This window comes from Nicotiana tabacum, chromosome 5, assembly GCF_000715075.1.
Source record: "Nicotiana tabacum cultivar K326 chromosome 5, ASM71507v2, whole genome shotgun sequence".
NCBI lineage: Eukaryota > Viridiplantae > Streptophyta > Magnoliopsida > Solanales > Solanaceae > Nicotiana > Nicotiana tabacum.
In genome coordinates, this window is record NC_134084.1 from 63707721 (window position 1) to 63726643 (window position 18923).

Here is an 18923-nt window from a genome sequence, read left to right on the forward strand (position 1 = left end):
GTAATTCGCCCCCAAACCGTTGTCGTTAATCATAAAATCTCAATCCTTCACCAACCGTTATCCCGATAATCCGATATCAATAAGCTGTTTTTTCGGTTCGATTAACGGCTACTGTTCGGTTTTGAACAGCCGTAGTCATCTCTATCTTATTAGATTATAATCCTAGTACATTATAGTTTGGTAATTAAATAATTTATAAAAAGAGCAAACAGCTAAAATGATATTGAGGTGGATGGATTTAGTTGTAATCTACTGTTTAGTCCAAATTGAGTGGCTCATATTTATCCAATCATACGTTAGCTTAGTTTGTCAGTTTGTTGATTTGACCTGTCTATTTTGTGCTCCTATTTTACATCAGATGTCCTAGAAACATAGCTCCAGTAAAGAATCAATTAATCGCATCAGCGGTGTTGTCTAGTGTTGCCCCACAATAGAGTTCAAAGTATTCTCTAAGCGTTTTTTCCGTTTGGGAAGACTCACTTCATGAATTGCACCATTTGACAATTGACATGCATTTCATATGCATCATCTCATCTATGTAAAAAAAAGATTGTGGCTTTTTAAGTGTTACTTAGACTGCAGTGGGAAATATTCCCTTCAAACATATCGTAGTACTAGTCTATTTTGCATGTGCAACAACAAACCCAGTTTGATTTCATAAATGGGGTTTGGGGAGGTTAGTGTGTACGCAGATTATACCCCTACCCCATAGAGATAGAGAAGTTATTTCCGATAGACCTTCGGCTCAAGAAATAATAAAAATAAAGCACCAAGTAGCAAAGAATGTTAGCAACAATGTAACATAGTAACGTGTGTGAATGCCGCAACGCGTAATGAGCGTGCATTCAATATTAATGAGAGAAAATATTTTAAAAAAATAACATAGATATTACGATTAACAATTGTATCTTGAATTATAAATAAAAGTTAAAGAAAATAGTGTAAATTTCTAAAAATAATAGAATATTGATTCTATTTGGCTAGGTTTATAAGGGAATAAATATTGCTCGACATAAGTCATCATATATTTATCTCAAATTATTTACTCATTTATTATTATTTGAAGAACATTTTATTTGTTTCAAGAGAATGACTTGGAATTAGAGTTGAAAATTTATACCAATTCAGTCAGCTTTGCAATGTTATTGTACAAGTGGGATTTGTATTAGAAAATTCTATTAGTATTACTTCAAATCCTGAATATTAGACGATCTATTAAGTTTTTTTCTTGGGAAAAGACATAAGTACCCCTTCAACCTATGATTGAAGTTCCAACTATACATATTTTCTTTACGTGGTAATATTACTACTCCAAACTATTCTAAAGTGGAAAAAAACAGCACACAATAAAACAAAAACCAAATAAAATCATGTTTATCAAGTTTTCTCTCGGCGCACGTTAACGTGGACCTGCTAACGTACGCAGTTGGAAGCCATGGGAGGAAGAGGACGACCTAAGCGGAACCTTATGAAGATTTCGGCCATTGATCAGAGATCAGCAGATGCAAGGAATGCAGTAATGGAGTTGTTTGTCTCACCAAAAGGGGTGAGAATTGAAGAACCAAATGCAACGTTACTCCGAGAGCATGCAAAGTGAACAAAGTAAGATGGAATCAGATCCAGCAAGTAAAAATGGCAAGATGAAAGCAGTGATAGCTACACCTACAGCTGTTAGTGGTATAGGATGTGGATTTGGGAGCGGAAAGGCTCAGATACAGTTGACGAAGCCAAATAGCAATGAAACAGTACCATGCAAAGCTGATACTGTAGAAATTCTCAGAGGTACTGATCAAATTGAGTAGGTAAAGGGGAATCAATCATGGGCACCGATGATTCAAGATGGGGAGAAAATTGTGAAGCTAGATCTCAAGGATGTTGAGCAGGAAAATGCAAAATGGAGCTTAGCAATAGTGCTGTATGTAATTGGAGATTCACCTACCATAGGAGCAATGGAAAGATTCATCAATTCAGTGGGTAAATTCTCTACCAAACCTCAAATCTATTATCATAATGAAGGTTATTTTGTGACTAGGTTTACTAATTTGGAAGAAAGGGACCAAGTGTTATATACTGGGCCTCATACTGCCAATAATCGACCCATTGTAATGAAAGCTTGGACACTAGACTTCAATCTGCACGATGAAGTCTTGAGAACCATTCCTTTGTGGGTAAGGTTTCCAAATCTTCCACTCAATTGCTGGAGTATGGAGGCATTAAGCAAGATAAGGAGTGCATTGGGAAATCCAGTGTATGCTAATGATTATACAACTGGTTCAGTTAGGATTTCTTATGTGAGAATGTTAATTGAGATGGACATCACCAAACCCCTGCCTAGAAGAGTGAAGATGCAGGATCCAATGGGCAACACAATTGAGCAAGAGATATGCTATGATTGGGAACCAACTTACTGCAACAAATGTATGAAGATATGGCATAATTTCAATGACAACATAGTCCAACAACCACAGAAGATAGTATATCGAGGGAGAGAAAACAAAGGCAAACAAGTTTGGCAGATGACTGACAGAGATGGAGCCAAAGACAATAAGCAGGAGAAGGATCAAACAAAGAGGAATGAAACAATAAAACCACCAAAGAATGGGCCAGTGCATGTTGCAATTGTTAAGCAACTTGAAGAAGTAGGGTGGATAACAATTAGTGGCAAATCAGCAGCAAGAATGGCCAAAGCAAAGCAAGCTGAAGAACAGACACTAGCTGGAAGTAAAGGCTTTCAATCCTTAGGGAGTGATCAAGCAATAAATATACCAGGAACAAGTAGTATGCAGATGAGAAGCTATGGGGTGCAGGAGCTGTATCAGGATACTCAATTTATACCAGTATACGTGTGGTTACATAGAATGCTAGAGGGTTAAATAAAACATACAAGCAAAAGGAGATAAAGGAGTTCATAAAGCAGAATAAAAAGGCAGTAATAGCCTTAGTTGAACACAGAATAAAAGAACAGAAAGCTAGTAGTATAATCAAGAAAATTGCTCCTGGTTGGCTGTGGATATCAAATTTCAGTAACAACAATAAGAGCAGAATTTGGGTAATACGGGATCCAAGGATTTTTTATTTTGAGCCAACTGATATAGATGAACAAATCATACATGGGCAGATCAGAACACATTCAAAGCTAATACATTTGGATTCACAACAATATATGATTTGCATACTATAAAAGATAGGTTGAGAATGTTGCAGAAGTTGAGACAAATACATAGTTTGCAACAAGGACCATGGCTAGCAATGAGAGATTTCAATGTAGTCTTTAGCCAAGATAGGCAGCATGGGACTGTGATACAAGATATGGAAACAAAGGACTTTAGGGAGTTCATGAATGACACAGGAATGAACGAATTGCCTTCTGTGGGAAGGGGCTACACATGGATAAATAACCATACATATAGCAGAATAGATAGAAGATTGGTGAACATTAGCTGGATGATGACAATGCCTAGCCTGAGTATACAAGTATTAGAACCATCTGTCTCTGCCCACTCCCCACTTAAACTTATGATCTCACAAATGCAGAGGAAGAAAGCCAGCCCATTCAGATTTTTCAATTGCATTGCTGAGCATCCTCAATTTATGCAAGAAGTTAATCAAGCATGGAACACAACTAGGAAAGATGAAAAAATGCAGGGAGTGGAATAAACTAAGAAGAGTTAAGCAAGTAATTAAAGGGCTTAACACTCAACACTATAAAGGTGTTGAGGACAAAATCAAAGAAACCAGAAGGGAGCTGCAGGAAGTTCAAGAGAAAATGAGTTGCAGACTGCTGAATATAGAATTAATTGAGGAAGAAAAGGAACTAAAGAGTAAACTAGAGAAATGAATACTGATAGAGGAAAGTATATATAGGCAAAGGTCAAGAGTTCAGTGGTTGAAATTGGGTGACACTAACTCTGCATACTTCTTTGCTCAAATGAAGAACATAAATAATTTGAATGGCATTCATGCTCTCACAAATGAACTGGGGGTGCAACTACATATGGAGGAGGACATTAAGGCAGAAGTACTTGGCTACTATAAACTACTGCTATGGTCAAATGCTCCTGCAATTCCAGCTATTGACCCAAATGTAATGAAGAGAGGGACAATGCTAAATAGAGATCAGCAAGTTAAACTGATTCAACCAGTGACCAGACAAGAGGTGTGGCAAGCTCTAAAAGACATCAATGATCTAAAGGCTCCAGGATATGATGGGCTGAATGCAGTTTTTTTCAAGAAGTCATGACATATCATAAGAGAGGAGGTAACACAGGTTGTGCTGAATTTCTTTGAGACATCACTGATGTTTAAGCCTATCAACTGTACTTCAATCACTCTGATCCCTAAAGTTAGAAATCCTGCTAGCATTAAGGAATATAGACCAATTTCATGTTGCACCACACTATATAAAGTTATATCTAAAGTATTGACTAAGAGGTTACAAGGAGTTATGGATGACCTAATTGACAAGACTCAGTCTGCTTTTGTACCTGGAAGAGTAATTGTTGATAACATCATTCTAAGCCATGAATTAGTTAAAAGCTATGGAAGAAAAGGGTTTCACCTAGATGCATGATGAAATTGGATATGCAGAAGGCATATGACTCAATTGAATGGTCATTCTTAGAACAGGTTTTGAGTGCACTGGCTTTCCCAGAGCAGCTTGTAAAATGGATAATGATATGTGTGTAGAGTGTTACATATACAATCATGTTGAATGGTTCATCAACTCAGCCTTTTGAAGCTAGGAAAGGGCTTAGGCAAGGAGATCCACTATCCCCATTCCTCTTTGTACTGGCAATGGAGTATCTCACAAGAAGCCTGAAGACTTTGAATCAGATTCCAGATTTCAACTATCATCCTAAGTGCAAAGATGCAAATATTGCAGCTTGGATTTGCAGATAACCTTTTGTTGTTTTGCAGGAGTGACATTGGATCAATTAAGCTGCTATACAATTGCTTTATGGAGTTCTCAAAAGCTTCAGGACTGGAGATCAACAAGAAGAAAAGCTCTATATTCTTTGGTGGTGTTTCACATGATATGCAAGTAGATATACTAGAGTTCCTGGGCATTCACAAAGGAGAGTTACCAGTGAGATACTTGGGAGTACCATTAAGCTCTAAAAGAGTCTCACTAGTTCAATGTCAACCTCTAATAGACAAACTAGTGGGCAGAATTACATCCTGGACAGCCAAGCTATTGTCATATGAAGGGAGGCTTCAACTCATTAAGAGTGTTCTGTTTTCCATCCAAACCTACTGGGCTCAGATATTCATGCCGCCAAAGAAGATTACAAAACTAATTGAGGCAATCTGAAGAAGCTTCTTATGGACAGGGGACAACAATGCTTCAAAGAAAGCACTACTAGCTTGGAGAAAATTTGCCAACCTAGATCAGCATGAGGTTTTAATGTAATGAATATTAGCTTATGGAACAAAGCAGTTATAAGCAAGCAATTCGGGAACCTATGCAAAGAGAAGAACAAGCTATGGATACAATGGGTACACTGCTATTACATAAAGGATAAACATATCTGGGAAGTACAATTGAACCAACCATCGTGGGTCATGAGAAATATAGTGAAAGCTAAAGAAATTTTTGAGGTTGCAGGATACAACTATGAAGATATAAGGCAGATGCATGACTGTTCTATTAAGCACATATACCATAAACTGTGAGGTGACTTTAGCAAAGTGAGCTGAAGGAGACTGGTATGTAACAATGCAGGGTGTCCTAGGTGGATATTCATGCTAACTCTGGCGGCAAATGGTAGATTGTACACTAAGGATAGGCTGTTAAAGTGGGGAATTCAAACAGATCAAGTATGTCTGTTGTGCAAAAAGGCAAATGAGTCTATTCAACATCTATTTTTTGAGTGCCAATATGCAGCGAAGATATGAAAGAGAATGCTTAAATGGCAAGGTATTAGCAAAAGCATATATGGATGGTCAGAGGAATTACAATGGGCAGAAAACTGGACAAGAAGAAGGAATGCACGAACAGAACTATTCAAGATGGTACTAGTAGGATGTGTTTATTATGTGTGGCAAGAAAGGAATGTTAGAATATTTCAAGATAAAGCGAGGAGCTGGGAGATAATTGGCAAGCTGATAGTACAAGAAGTGCATTGTCGAAGCAACAAAGAAGTAGAGAAAGCTCTAAGCAAACTGGACTACTACCCAATGTAATAGATAGTAGTAACAGTAGGAAGTTAAGGGGGAAGGAAGTATAGGAAGCATAGGAATATATGTAAGGGTTTTTGCTTTACTTGTCATAACCAGATTTTTCTTGGGAGCTGAAACACAATATACTGAGTTCTGGGAAGGTTACCATATACATTATGCATCAGGATTTATATGCATATAAGGAGCAATTAAAGAGACTCAATAGCAGGAAAAACAAAACAAACGAAAAGTAGGAGGAAATTATATACTCATAAGTAAATCGACAACTATCCATGACATACTAGTCAAAATACTTATTAGCTTCCTTGGCTTCTTGCTTTGCTCAAATTCTCACAAAACAAAACCGTCTGCTCTTCCCATCTCAATTTACAACGATAATGTATGAGCATGCAACAAATGAAGCATCAGCAGACGTGGTAGGGCAACTCATCGCAATTCCATAAAGGAGGCGAAACCTGCAAAATCCTTTGTTCATATATATAACATACAATAATAATGGTATTACATACATTATTTCATGTTGTTGTTCTGGAGTTCATCTTTAACTTGCTAACGATCTCTTTAACAATTAACTCTGTGGCAATCAAATTAAATTTAATACATTCACTTATTAGAACGAATTTTAATAAGTACTTGTCACTTTATATTTCACAATACAATCTGTCGCAAGGGTGATTTATGTCACTCGAATTCTGCCCGAGGTTCATCTCCGTGCGGCAATCAAGCCCAGCCTTGACGTCAGTCTTTCCAACACTTAGTTTTATTTTAGGGACGTTTTGAACTTAGAAAGATTTAGGCAGCAAAAACAGTAAATAAGGGCACACACGATATACAGGTTTTCTTGTCAACTCGTATTAATATGTGAATACAAGAACACAATAGCCAACCCTATGATCAAGACAAAGAATTCCCTAATTCCCTGCCCCAAAACGATTTTCCCACCCTTAGGAAATGACTTAGACGATTGTGGCTTAACAAAATGCACAAAAGCTATGTTCTGCCCATTTGGGACAGCTTATGCACATATTTATAATGCTGCTGCCCAATTACACTTGGCAAGATTTAGACAAGTAAGTTTACAAGCCCCAACTGACGGGAGAACATGCTAAAAACGTGTAGCACTAAGTCACAAAGTCAGCCATGATCTAAAACATGCCCATAATCAGCCATGCTTGAAATGGCAGTTGTAACCGCTTGTCCCGCACTGCCTTGTCTTGCCATGTCTTTACCGTTGCTTGACATGGCTTTGCCTTGCCATGGTTATGCCAACCCGCACGTCTAAGTGAAATGCGTCTTGCCTCCGTTCAAGGTGTGTTTGTCAACCCTGCATAGTCTGTCATGTCGAGTATCCATCATGATGTTGTCCAATTTTTCAAGTTGTGTGTCATGGCCATCATGAAAATTCTTGTCACAACCCACACCTGCCGAGGACCTTTGTCGAGGGGCTAACACAATCCATACCAAATAAATGTATTAGTCCGGTGTCAAATATTGGATTGAATCAGTTTAATTGAATATCAATCAACACTCAACACACACCCTACTAATCATACACACGTCGCCATACTAAATATAAATCTTGTCTTTCCATTCATACGCAAGATATATAGAAAATAAACGAATTAATGACTACAACCGATCAGAGTTGAAATAGTTGAACTCGCCTTAGAATCTTATAAGGATTTCAATAGAAAAATCAGTATTATTGTCGGCCTTAGTGATCTGAATAATTATGAAACTCAAATAACCTGGATCTTCCGATGAACATACTCCTATCATTCTTTTGTTCTTCCCATGACAACGCAAACAAGGGTTTTGTCAGCAAAAAATCATAAAAATAGAAAATTTTCTCATGCCCTATAATTGGAATTTATTTAGAGTGATTTTAAAACTACCTCTTGGACAAGACACTAAAATTTGCGAATACCACTCTTCAAAGAAATCAGTATAAAAAAGTGTATTAGGGATTTTTTTTTTTTTAAAAGAATAACAAGAAAATACACTTGACACACATAACAAAAAATGACCCATGTTTTTAAGTTTTACATGACTTAGCCTATATTGTACATATTTTGAAAGCACTAGAAAATTCAAAACCTGTGTTCTTACAACCATTGCTTCTAAAAGCTATGGAATTAAATTTTTGTTCTCACAACTATTGCTTTCACTCTCTCTTCTTCTCACATCTTCTACATATGCTTCAAGGGGCCGTCTGCCATTACTGCTTCTCCACGTGTGTCACCTGGTTGCAATGTAAGTAAATTGAAGAGTAGAAGTCCACCATTGAAGGCCATTCAAAGTTTTGCTTTTGAAAATGTGATTTTTTGAGTTTGTTAGTTGTTTGGATTGGTTATTGTTCCAATTGATTGAAAATATCAAAAGGAGTTCAAAATTTAAATTTGAAGTGATTTGGAGTAGATTTGGGCAAGATTTGAGTTAAATTTCAGAAAAGACGCAAGGAAGAAGACGAAGTTAGTTTTTTGTATAATTATGTATAATCTTGTATAATAGTGTATATGGGTGTATAAACGCATCTTATACACTATTATACACCTCTATACACCTTTATACAAGCGTATGTAGATGAACTTCTTTCACAATTTTCAGTTGCAATTATTCTTCAAAACCAGTCCAAATCTCCATTAAATGACTTCAAATTTTATATACAACCTCCTTATACTATTTCTAACTAGTCTAAATAAAATTCACTCTAATTCTCTCACAAAATCAAATTCGGAATTTAAACCAACATATTTAAACTTGTTAAAAATCTAACTTTCACCACCTAAATGGATTTGGTTTGTTGAACTAATATTTGAGTCACAGTTACTGATTCGAAAATTAACTTAAAAGTTTGAGCAATCTTTTTTAAAAATTAAATAGTAATTCTAGAACCTATTAGAGTTAGATGTTGAATCTTAGCTTATTATTTTGAGAAAATATCACTTTATACCCATTAAGCCCAAACTATTTACCCTTTAATACTCAAGCCTAAACTATTTACTTTTCCTACCTATGCAGCCCAAACTATTTACCCGACCCACCCATCTTCTCATTTGAAGTACAGAATGTTAAAAACATTCGACTTTATTTTTGCAAGATTACTTGGTAGTGGACTTGAATGGATCTACTTCTTCTCTGCCAGATCGATCTTCATTAAGATGGTCAACCCAAGCTATTGCTCTACCTCCTTTTCTTATGATTTTTGTGTGTGTATGAATACCCACCATTGTTGAGCTTAAAGCTTCTAAATTTGAAATTTTATTTTGAAGATTTATTGTTTGATTCGATGTGGGTGCTATAAAATATTGCTTATAGTACCTTCGAGTAAGCTTTCCAAATCTGAATTTTTATGTGTGTTTGAATATCCACCATTGTTGGCTTGAAGCTCAATTTTTGTTTTTGAAGATTTCTTATTTGATTCAAAGTGGGTGTTATTAAATATTGCTTATAGTACCTTCTGGAAGTTCATACTGAAATTTGATCACATTTGAAGTTGATTTGAGATGATTGAGATCGAATCTTTCCGCCGAAAATCGAAGAAGAACACAATTACTTAATAGTATACTGCTACAGTATATAATATGTTGTAGGAGTATATAGCTATATTGTAATAATATACCATTATCGTATGCAATATACTACAACGGTATACTATAATAATCGAAGAAGAACGCAATTACCTAACAATATACCATTATGGTATACAATATACTATAGGAGTATATAGCTATAATGCAACTGTATACTATTATAGTATATAATATACTGTAACGGTATATTGTAATAATGTGCAATATACTGCAACAGTATGCTATAATAGTATACGATATACCATAATAGTATACTATTTTAATGTAATAGTGTAATGTTGAATGAAGAACATAAAATATCATTTTCATATAGTGTATGCTATTTTGGTATACAATATATAATTCAATAGTATATAGTTTATTACAATAATATACAATATGATGTTATGATTTATTATATGGAAGTCATGTGTTGATTCTTAGATTCTTAGAATAGGATTATGTAATTTATGATGCTCAGCAGCAGTCAGTATGTTATTAAGTGAATTAGATCAAGTGACAACTGATATTATTTTAGTTTAATAATTACATTTTTAAAAAAAAAAGAAGATAAAAGGTATATTATACTAGTTATATTAAAAAAAGATGATCAGAAATTAGATTATGAAGAGAAAAGAATATTCAAAAAAAGAAGTTAAATGAAATTAGAAAAGGAAAAAAAAATAAGAAGAAAATGAGAAAAAAGAAAAAAGGAGTGAATGCTTTCTTTTTTGCCATTTTTTCATCTGTGAATTATTAATCAACCTATTCGTACCCTTTATACGATCGAATATTTCTTACACACATGATACAACATTGCTTTGGTATCTTTCTATCGCCCTTATTTTCTTTATTTTACTTGTATTGACATAGGGTACCAGAGAAATCTTTATTTGAATCACGATTTGAAGCGGCTCATATACGGAATGGCGCAAAATAATGCATGGGGCAGCAGATTCGATTAATCCAAATTTATAAGCTGAAATTCCACCTCTACCATCAATAGGTTTAGCCAGAGCATTTATAACACGACCTAAATAAGCCTCACTCACGGGTATCTGAGCAATTCTTCTCCTGGTGGATTTCTTTCTCTGTTAATAAATGTCTAAAATTTCGGGTTACTAATTGGTGAAATACTGGGCAATCCGATTTTATTTTAATAATATTCAAGAAAAGAGTCTTCTAGAAAAATTCATAGAATTAGAGGAACTCCTCACCATTGGTGCTCAAGTTGTTGCTTTTCTCAAACTATCATTCACCCTTTTTAACCCCTCCGCAGGAGCTCCCCACTTTGCTCCCTTGATAACTCGAACCTGCGACCTCAGGGTTCATTCACCCTCACTCAAAAGTAAAAGTAGAAGGAATGGAAAATTATGGATAATACTAAAAAAAGAAAGAAATGGACTAAAGAATGCCTATGCTCATTTTTTTCAAGTTTGGTCATGCACCTCTACTATTCCAACTGTTACATGAATTCTCCCATTTTCCTACTGAGGCTTAGGCAAATGGGAGAAGGTGGCCTAACTTTTTTGCCCTTATTAAGATTTGAATTCTCCCAAGCTCTTCCTCAAGCTAAAGAGGAAAGAAAAAGTAAAGTTTGTGTAACTTGTTCTTGGACGATATGATAAAGCAATACTCGGAAAAACATCTCGCAGAGTTTGGGATAGGAATCCATAAAGAAAGTATCCAATTATTCAAGATACAAAATGAGAAATGTATCCATACGATTTTGCACTTCTCGACAAATATCATCAGTTTTATTACCGATTCTTGAATGCCTGTTATGGTAGAATATTCGTGTGGGACTTTCTCAGATTTTACACGTGTCATACATGTTCCTTCTATTTCTCCAATTAAAGCTCTTCGCATCACAATGCCTATTGTAATGTATAAATCATGAAGTAGTAACTGCTTCCAATTTTCAAAAAAAAAAAAAGATCTTAATTGTGTCGAACTTTCCATTTTTGAAATAGTGATGGACTCTCCATGAATAGGATTAAATCTTATTCCATGGTATTTATATGAGGTTCCTCTTTAAGAAAGTTCCCAACAGAAGTTGTTTCTATTTCTACATCTCTTTCTTCCTCACTTTCCGCCCTTCTTTTTGTGAGGCTTCTTTCAGTTTCTTAGTAAGAATGGTGAGGGTATTCTGCCTAAATAGCATATACAAGTAATAAATAAGAGAATACTAACGATCCGAGCCATACAATTTCTTAATTCTAACGTAAGGTACTTATTAGATCGAAGCAACCCCATAGGCTTTCGCGTCTCTCTAAAATTGCAGTCATGGTAAAATCTTGGTTTCTTTAATCATCAGGGACTCCCAAGCACACGAGTTTTCTACAAATAAAAAAAAATGAAAGGCTTGTTATTCAACAGTATAACATGACTTATATACTCGTGTCAACCACGGTGTATGTAGATCTATTCGAATTTTTAATGAAGTTGATTGAAAAAATATGGACTTCTCTACAGACAATCAGAATTTCGATGTGCTAGTGGGTAGCCCGGGATTCGAACCCGAAACTAGTCGGATGGAGTAGATTAGTTGACCCCATAAGTGGGACCAAGTATGTTGCTGCCAGAAGCAGAAACCCCTATTTTTTCTAAAGAATCTCCTAATTGTTTCAGAGCAACTAGAAAGAGATTCTTTAACCAGAAAGAATTCGGTTCAAATGTAAATTTGACCTTTTCGAACTCTGTCTGTAACTCACTAGAGGTCCGGGAAACAATTCTGCCTCTGAGTTATATCCCTTCCCCACCCCATCGAGAAATAGAACTAACTAATCCCAAGTCAAAGGGTCAATAAACTCAACGGCACTATTCTTGAACAACTTGGAGCGAGCCTTCTTTTAGCACTATTACGGATATGAAAATATCGGTCGAAATCGAATTCAATTGTCAACTGACATTCTCAAAATAGCACAAACAATTTGGAATTTCATTCGGTATTTATCGTTTCAGATCATGGGAATTAGCTTCACTTCTCACTTGCAAAAAGTACTTAGGAAGCACATTCTGACTTTATGAATCTAAGAAACATTATTTAAATGTTCAAACTTTTTAAGAAGACCGAACAGGCTACGAAAATTACTCGGTGAGTGAAAATAAAAGTAGACTAGAACCTTAGCAAAATACTAATTCGTCAACACTCCAGAAAAATGGTGAAAAAGGACAAAACAATCATTCGGGGCCTGTGCAGTTGTTGCAGAATAAAGAAACTACAATTCTTAAGAACCCTTGTCACTGCCTAAATCAAGCAAACTTTCTTGGAGTTTCAAAGCCCAACCTATTTCAAAGGCCAACCTATATATTATATACCAGTACTAATTTAAGATGGCAAACAAACTGCTTCAAATAGCCTACTAATAAACCTCCTGTTTGATCCAAGTTCGAGTCAAAAAGCGAAAACAGGAGCTGGCCAAAATCCACTAAAGGCATCAGATGTTGGCTTCAGTTCAATGCATTGAGATAAAAGTCAGTGTCAAATGGAGGTTTGAACAGCTCGATTCCCTGAAAGCTACCACCAGCATGACTATTAGCAGCCAATGTATGGTCACGAGGATCGGATGAGGGTTGTTCACCCTGCCAGTATTCACAGGACATAAGTGGCACACCTTGTGGAATTGCCTGCATCATCTGCTCGGGCATGCTGCTCTGATTCGCGTGTGTTGGGTTGTTCAGTGAAACAGTCTCAGGCTCGGATGAACCCCATGAATTAGTTGACAGAAGAGAGAGAGCACGAGGAAATTCCCGTCCTGTACCCATATTGAACATGGATTCCGTGGCACCTGATAGAAAAATGGAAACTAAACTACTTCAGAAAACTTATGCTCGAATTTAATAATCTTGCACTTTCAGTCAGCTTCCTCTAACACTCAAAGTCGTCTTAACTACCAAAACTTTTCAGCATTCTACAATTCTTTAACAGTGAACATATTGAAGATCAACTTTTCAAAATCTCAACTTTATTTCTTCCATAAAATATATTCATAAAAAGTAAAGTGAGTCGATTAAGTGATCCTGACTCCATTTTCAAAAAGGACATCATATTTTCATTATATTCCATATCTAATAAAGTCTCTAGTCTCTACAGAAAAAAAGATTGACAATAAATAGAGGTGAATGTCTAATCTCTTCTCAACAATAGTGAACTCTCGACGGGAGAGTAACTAATCTAACAACAGATAAGATATACTTATTCTCTAGTCTTGTCTAAAGATAAATTATGAGGAAGATAAATAAATGTCTTAGAAATCAAACCCTTGAATGTCTCCTATGTATGGTGAGTCTCTTACGCAATTTCTGCAGCTCCTAAATTTTTCCAACAAGCTAAGTGCATGTGATTGTTATCTTACATGCAAGTGAACATTTTACCGCCTTTGGTGCACTGCTTTGATCTCTAATTAGGAACAAACTTATTAACTCATCTCAGAGGTAGTGATATTAGGTAAGAGCTTTATGTTGTCAGCTAACTCTTTCAATTTATTAGATACCAAGTATGAAAATAAGTCATAATCTCCAACCCCAATGCATAGCATAACAAGTCCAGTTCTACTTCAGCCACTTTTAAGTCTCATCAGTAGCACTCTTGCTAAATCCCATAATTGACTCCTAAATGAAAATGCCTTCAATTCCTCAGGAACTGTTGGACAGATAAAACTACAACTCAAGCAAAAATAAAGAAGGTTCCATAGTAATAAAAATAAAGCTTTCAACCAAAGTGCTTCCTACCATCTTTCATCACATATGGGCCGGCCAGATGTAGATAAGGTATATTTATTGAAGGGTTCTAGTAAGATCAGTACTCTGTAACGTGTAACCATAATGCAAATGTAATGCACCTATTCTTGACTACCAATTAACCTTATCAAAAGATAAGGTTGACTACTAATTAGGATAGAGATATTCTTTAACAAGAATTGCTGCCTTCAGGAGTCTAACTAATGATTATGCAACTAAATTAATGGAACTGTTTTTACAAAAAGATACAAATAGAGGCAGGGAAAAAGTAGAGATCTGCTTTACTATATAAATAAAAATTGCAACATCTTGGACAAAAACTGCACAGAAGAAATCCTTGATAGTGAAACAAACCTCGATTGAAAACCTCGGATGTGTGGCCCTTGGAGGGCAAGAGCAAGCAGCTAGATACATTACTGTGTGCACCCACGGCCCGTGACAACTGGATCCCTGGCAATAATGACAGCCCATTTGTACTGCCAGCTCTTTCAGGCTTTGGAGTAGACCCTCTTGTTATACTGAACTTAGTTTCTTCAGTGCTTTCCCAGGTAGAATTTGCAGCAGCTCTAGACTGAACCAGTTGGGAATGGTTGAGCACAAGATTCATAGGTTGCCTGCTATCTGTAATTGTAAAAGCGCATAAGATGATAATTAAGCACCAAACACTGCTTAAACCATAACAATGCCTTATATTGATTAGCAGGTAACCCACGAAGCACCCTTACTTTCCAAGCACAACTAATTGTTATTAATTATATGCATGCATTTCATTTTAGATACAAGTGATATTTGGCATCTTAAATGTATCTGGATTTTTAAAACCAATGCCCCTACAACTGGTTGTTTAACCAGCAAAGAAACGTTATGAAAAGTTTTTTGACTAGTAGTCGACAAATTACTGTCCATGTAACCTATTCTCTATAACTATTAGTCTATTACTAAAGCATGTCATTTGAGTACTCAAAGCCGCAATCCAAGAAAGGAAACACCCAATCCAAACATAGACAACATACCATAAAACAATGAAGAAAGCCTTGCCGAGTTGAACTGGATGGTTTCCTGCTGTGGTTTGCGGCGCCGTGCATTGTGATCAGAGAGCCTCCTGCGACAGCTTCTCTTCTTTTCATCAAATTCAGACAAGCTATGGAACCTTAATTTCAAGGATTCAAAAAATTAAAAAAATGAGCAATGTACTAAAGCTACATCTAGAAGAAGAAGTTGCTAAAAGGCACAGATGTGCATTCCAAGGACATAAAGATCTAATTACAAAGATATCTACCTGCTACACTGTTGACAAAAGCGACGTGCTACACCTGCTATAATGACCTTTGGGCATTTGGAATGACTGTCACAAACTCGATGCTTCCGGTAATATTCTTTAGCTGATGAAAGATCATGGCTGCAGCCTTCAACCTGACAGCGAGGAGTTGGTGCATTCTGAGTAGATGATTTTGTTTTCTTTGCTGCTGCAGCAGATGATACGTGTTTCTCGGGGAAGGATGAAACCTTAGCACCGCCGATGGTCTCAAATGTCCGCTTACCAAGTTTCAGACCTATAAGTGGTTCAACAGAGCCTACTGAAGCCTCCATGGGGGGTGAATTTCTAGAGCAAAGTTTCACTTTCTTACTAAGATCCTCAGAAGAGCCATCGAAAGAAAAGTTGCATGCTTTCAAGCCCTCCTTGGGTGAAGAGTCAGTAGAAGCTGATATTGAGCTCTTGATCGAAGAACCATGCCCAACATCAGAGACATAACCACCGGTACCACTACCACTACCACTACCACCACTTGACAAATTGAAGGATCCAGCATCAAGTTCTCCATCTTCTTCAACTCCCCAATCTGTTAATTGTAGTTCTTTTGGACTTTTGGCGGCCTCTGAACCAAACATTACCAGGTTTCCCCAGTCCCACTTTGCATTCCACTCCATCTTGGGGAAGAAGCTACGAGATGGCTTTAGTAAATTTCCACACTCATGGAATGCAAAAAAAGTAACTAGGACTCAGATCTGCAAAATATCCACCATATAAAGTTAACTTCTATCTGTTCCTAGATTGACAAGTACATAATTTCACCAAGGCAAAAACTAACATTCCATCAAACAACAGGAAAGTTTGAATCAAAGAGCAAGAACACAAATCCAAGACTAAAAAAAAAACAGAACCAATACTGTAGCATGGCTGGATCACAAATTTGATGTTCTACCTCAAACTTGTAACTCACTAACTTTATTTCACACTTTCAAGATCATATTGTCATTCTAATCCAAATTCTTTGAATAGCCCAAAGCAAGAGGAAGTAAACTATCACCACAGAGCAGTCAATCAAACATGTAAAGAATAAAAAAGATTGTCCCTGAAATCACTAATAAAAAAGCATCCAAGCCCCATAAATTGGAAGAGGTTAGCGTCGGAAAATATTCCTCTGCTAGTTCCCACACATATAGCCATGACCTTACAAAGAGCAGCATCTCAAAAACCCATTTACGATAAGAAAATAATTATTACTATCTTTGTATTCTAAAGCAGCTCATCAAGCATATACAACAACAACTTCAATTATTTTGCAAGAAGAGGTAGAAAACGAGCTCACCTTTATCAAACAGAGCTGTTGGAGACAAAGAAGTACTATATTACAACTATTCAAATACAGAAACAGAGGTCAAGCCCTTCCAATCCAAGACCACAAAATGCATCTCCCCATCTATTGCATCCCTTAACTCCACCACATCATTTTCAGCTACTTGTTGATTTCTCACCTAATCAAATGAAAGCCAAATAAATAATGAAACATTGAATTGTTCATCAACCCCACAAACAAGTGACTAGGTGTAAAAAATATGCAAGTTCAAAATTTTCTTGATTGTGACTAGATTTACATACACCCCTTTTCACAACAGTATTATGTTTTCCTCAAATAAAAACACATTTTCTGGAATAAAAGTTACTCCTATTTATTTTGGCATAGAGTAGGGGGGGGGGGTAGTTGGTACTACTCCACTTGTTAGGGAAAGTAATGGTCCCCCATCTTAGGGTTTCATTGGAATCCACACCCAAAAAGAAGAAGACAGACTTTTCTACTACAAAACTGCTTAACTATCGCGTGAATGAACTCTCTTTCTTTTCCAAGAAAATGCGACATCGTTATTACATTTAAATACATACAGGTGAATAAATAAAGAGCAAAGAAAAGGGTTTTATGCAAGTTTTTAGCATATAGTGATGCATTTTCTTCATCTATTTCATATATCACCGTAAAAAGAAACAAAATCAGAAAACAAGAAAAGGGTGTTTGATGAACTCAGTCTGTTTCTCCATTAATCAATGGAGAAGTAGTAATAACCCACTTCTTTGGAAATGATTAGGGTGAAAAAATAAATTGAAAAGTAGAATAAAAAGATACACTAATTCTAAATCGAGAAATCCCGTCTAAATGGAAGCTTTGAGCAAACAAGAAAGCATTCCCTTAATCTGTTTCTCCAGAAAAGGAAAGAATAACAGTAACCAAAAAAAAAACTCAGATTGTTTTGATAATGATTTAGATAAGGTAAAAGGCAATAATAACAGACCTAAATATGTATTTATCTCCAAGAAAAGAAAAGAAAATGATTAGCTAGGTTGGTAAAGAAGAAAAAAAGCTCACCAATGAATATGATAGAGAGAACCAATTTTCTTGGAAAATTTCAGATTTTTTACACTTTACCAAATGAAGAAAAAGAGAGAGGGAAAGGCATTAGTTAGGAATACATACTAGAGGAGGAGAGAGTGACTGGTGAGTGACCCTGCTTGCTGTCAGTGAGAGAACGACAGTGTGTGAGCTGGTGCTGGGTGATAGCTTTTATCACCTGTGTGCGGTTACATGATAAGAGGTTTTACTACTCCCATCTTTTTTCACTGTGGGATGGATAAGTAATGGGACACGCGGATGCTTCTTTAAGTGTACAGCTATGCTTTTTATCTTGTATAGAGTTTTTTCTCCCCCACTATCTCAATTGGGTGCCGCAGGTTTATTTTCACTTCCCACGACGTTGTGGGAGGCAACCCATGATTTCTTTTGTTTTCTTTTATTTTGTTTGATATTGTACCAGATGTGTAGGAAACTAACATCCTTATAAAAAAAGTGCTCGTGACCGCGACCGCGGTAAAACAAGATCATTCTGTTTCACCCCCCCTCCCCCCACTCACCGCGGCCCCACTGCGACCGCAGTGGGACCGTGACACGATCGCAGTAAAACAAGATCATTCTGTTTCATCCCCCCTTCACTCACCGCGGTCGCGGTGGAACTACGGTGAGTCGCGAAAAGTCACGTTTTTAAAATTTTTATTTTTATTTTCTTTTTTTTTCTTCTCCTCTTAAACACCAAAATACACGATTCAAACCCTCACTAATAGAAACCTCTATTTTTGGCAGGTACAATACATCAATCCAG

The 18923-nt window shown here is 36.3% G+C and overlaps 2 protein-coding genes across 6 annotated transcripts; one reads left to right on the forward strand and one right to left on the reverse strand.

Moving 5' to 3' along the window:
* Positions 1-3195: 3195 nt before the first annotated feature.
* LOC107785186 (uncharacterized) lies at positions 3196-3657 on the forward strand. Its single transcript, XM_016606424.2, has one exon. The coding sequence runs from the start codon at positions 3196-3198 to the stop codon at positions 3655-3657; it is 462 nt and encodes a 153-aa protein (XP_016461910.2).
* Positions 3658-12878: 9221 nt separating this feature from the next.
* On the reverse strand, positions 12879-18380 carry LOC107785188 (squamosa promoter-binding-like protein 12). Of its 5 annotated transcripts, none has more exons than XM_016606428.2 (6): positions 18245-18380; positions 17087-17252; positions 15775-16502; positions 15509-15645; positions 14850-15116; positions 12879-13543 (listed from the first exon to the last, which is right to left on the reverse strand). In XM_016606428.2, exons 3-6 carry the CDS (start codon positions 16422-16424, stop codon positions 13206-13208), a joined length of 1392 nt encoding a protein of 463 aa, XP_016461914.1. In that variant the 5' UTR covers positions 16425-16502; positions 17087-17252; positions 18245-18380; the 3' UTR covers positions 12879-13205. The 5 variants fall into 5 exon arrangements, with proteins under 5 accessions (XP_016461914.1, XP_016461913.1, XP_075108732.1 ...); XM_016606427.2 differs by having other exon boundaries at positions 18137-18284; XM_075252631.1 differs by lacking the exon at positions 18245-18380 and adding an exon at positions 17897-18013.
* Between the last annotated feature and the right edge of the window lie 543 nt (positions 18381-18923).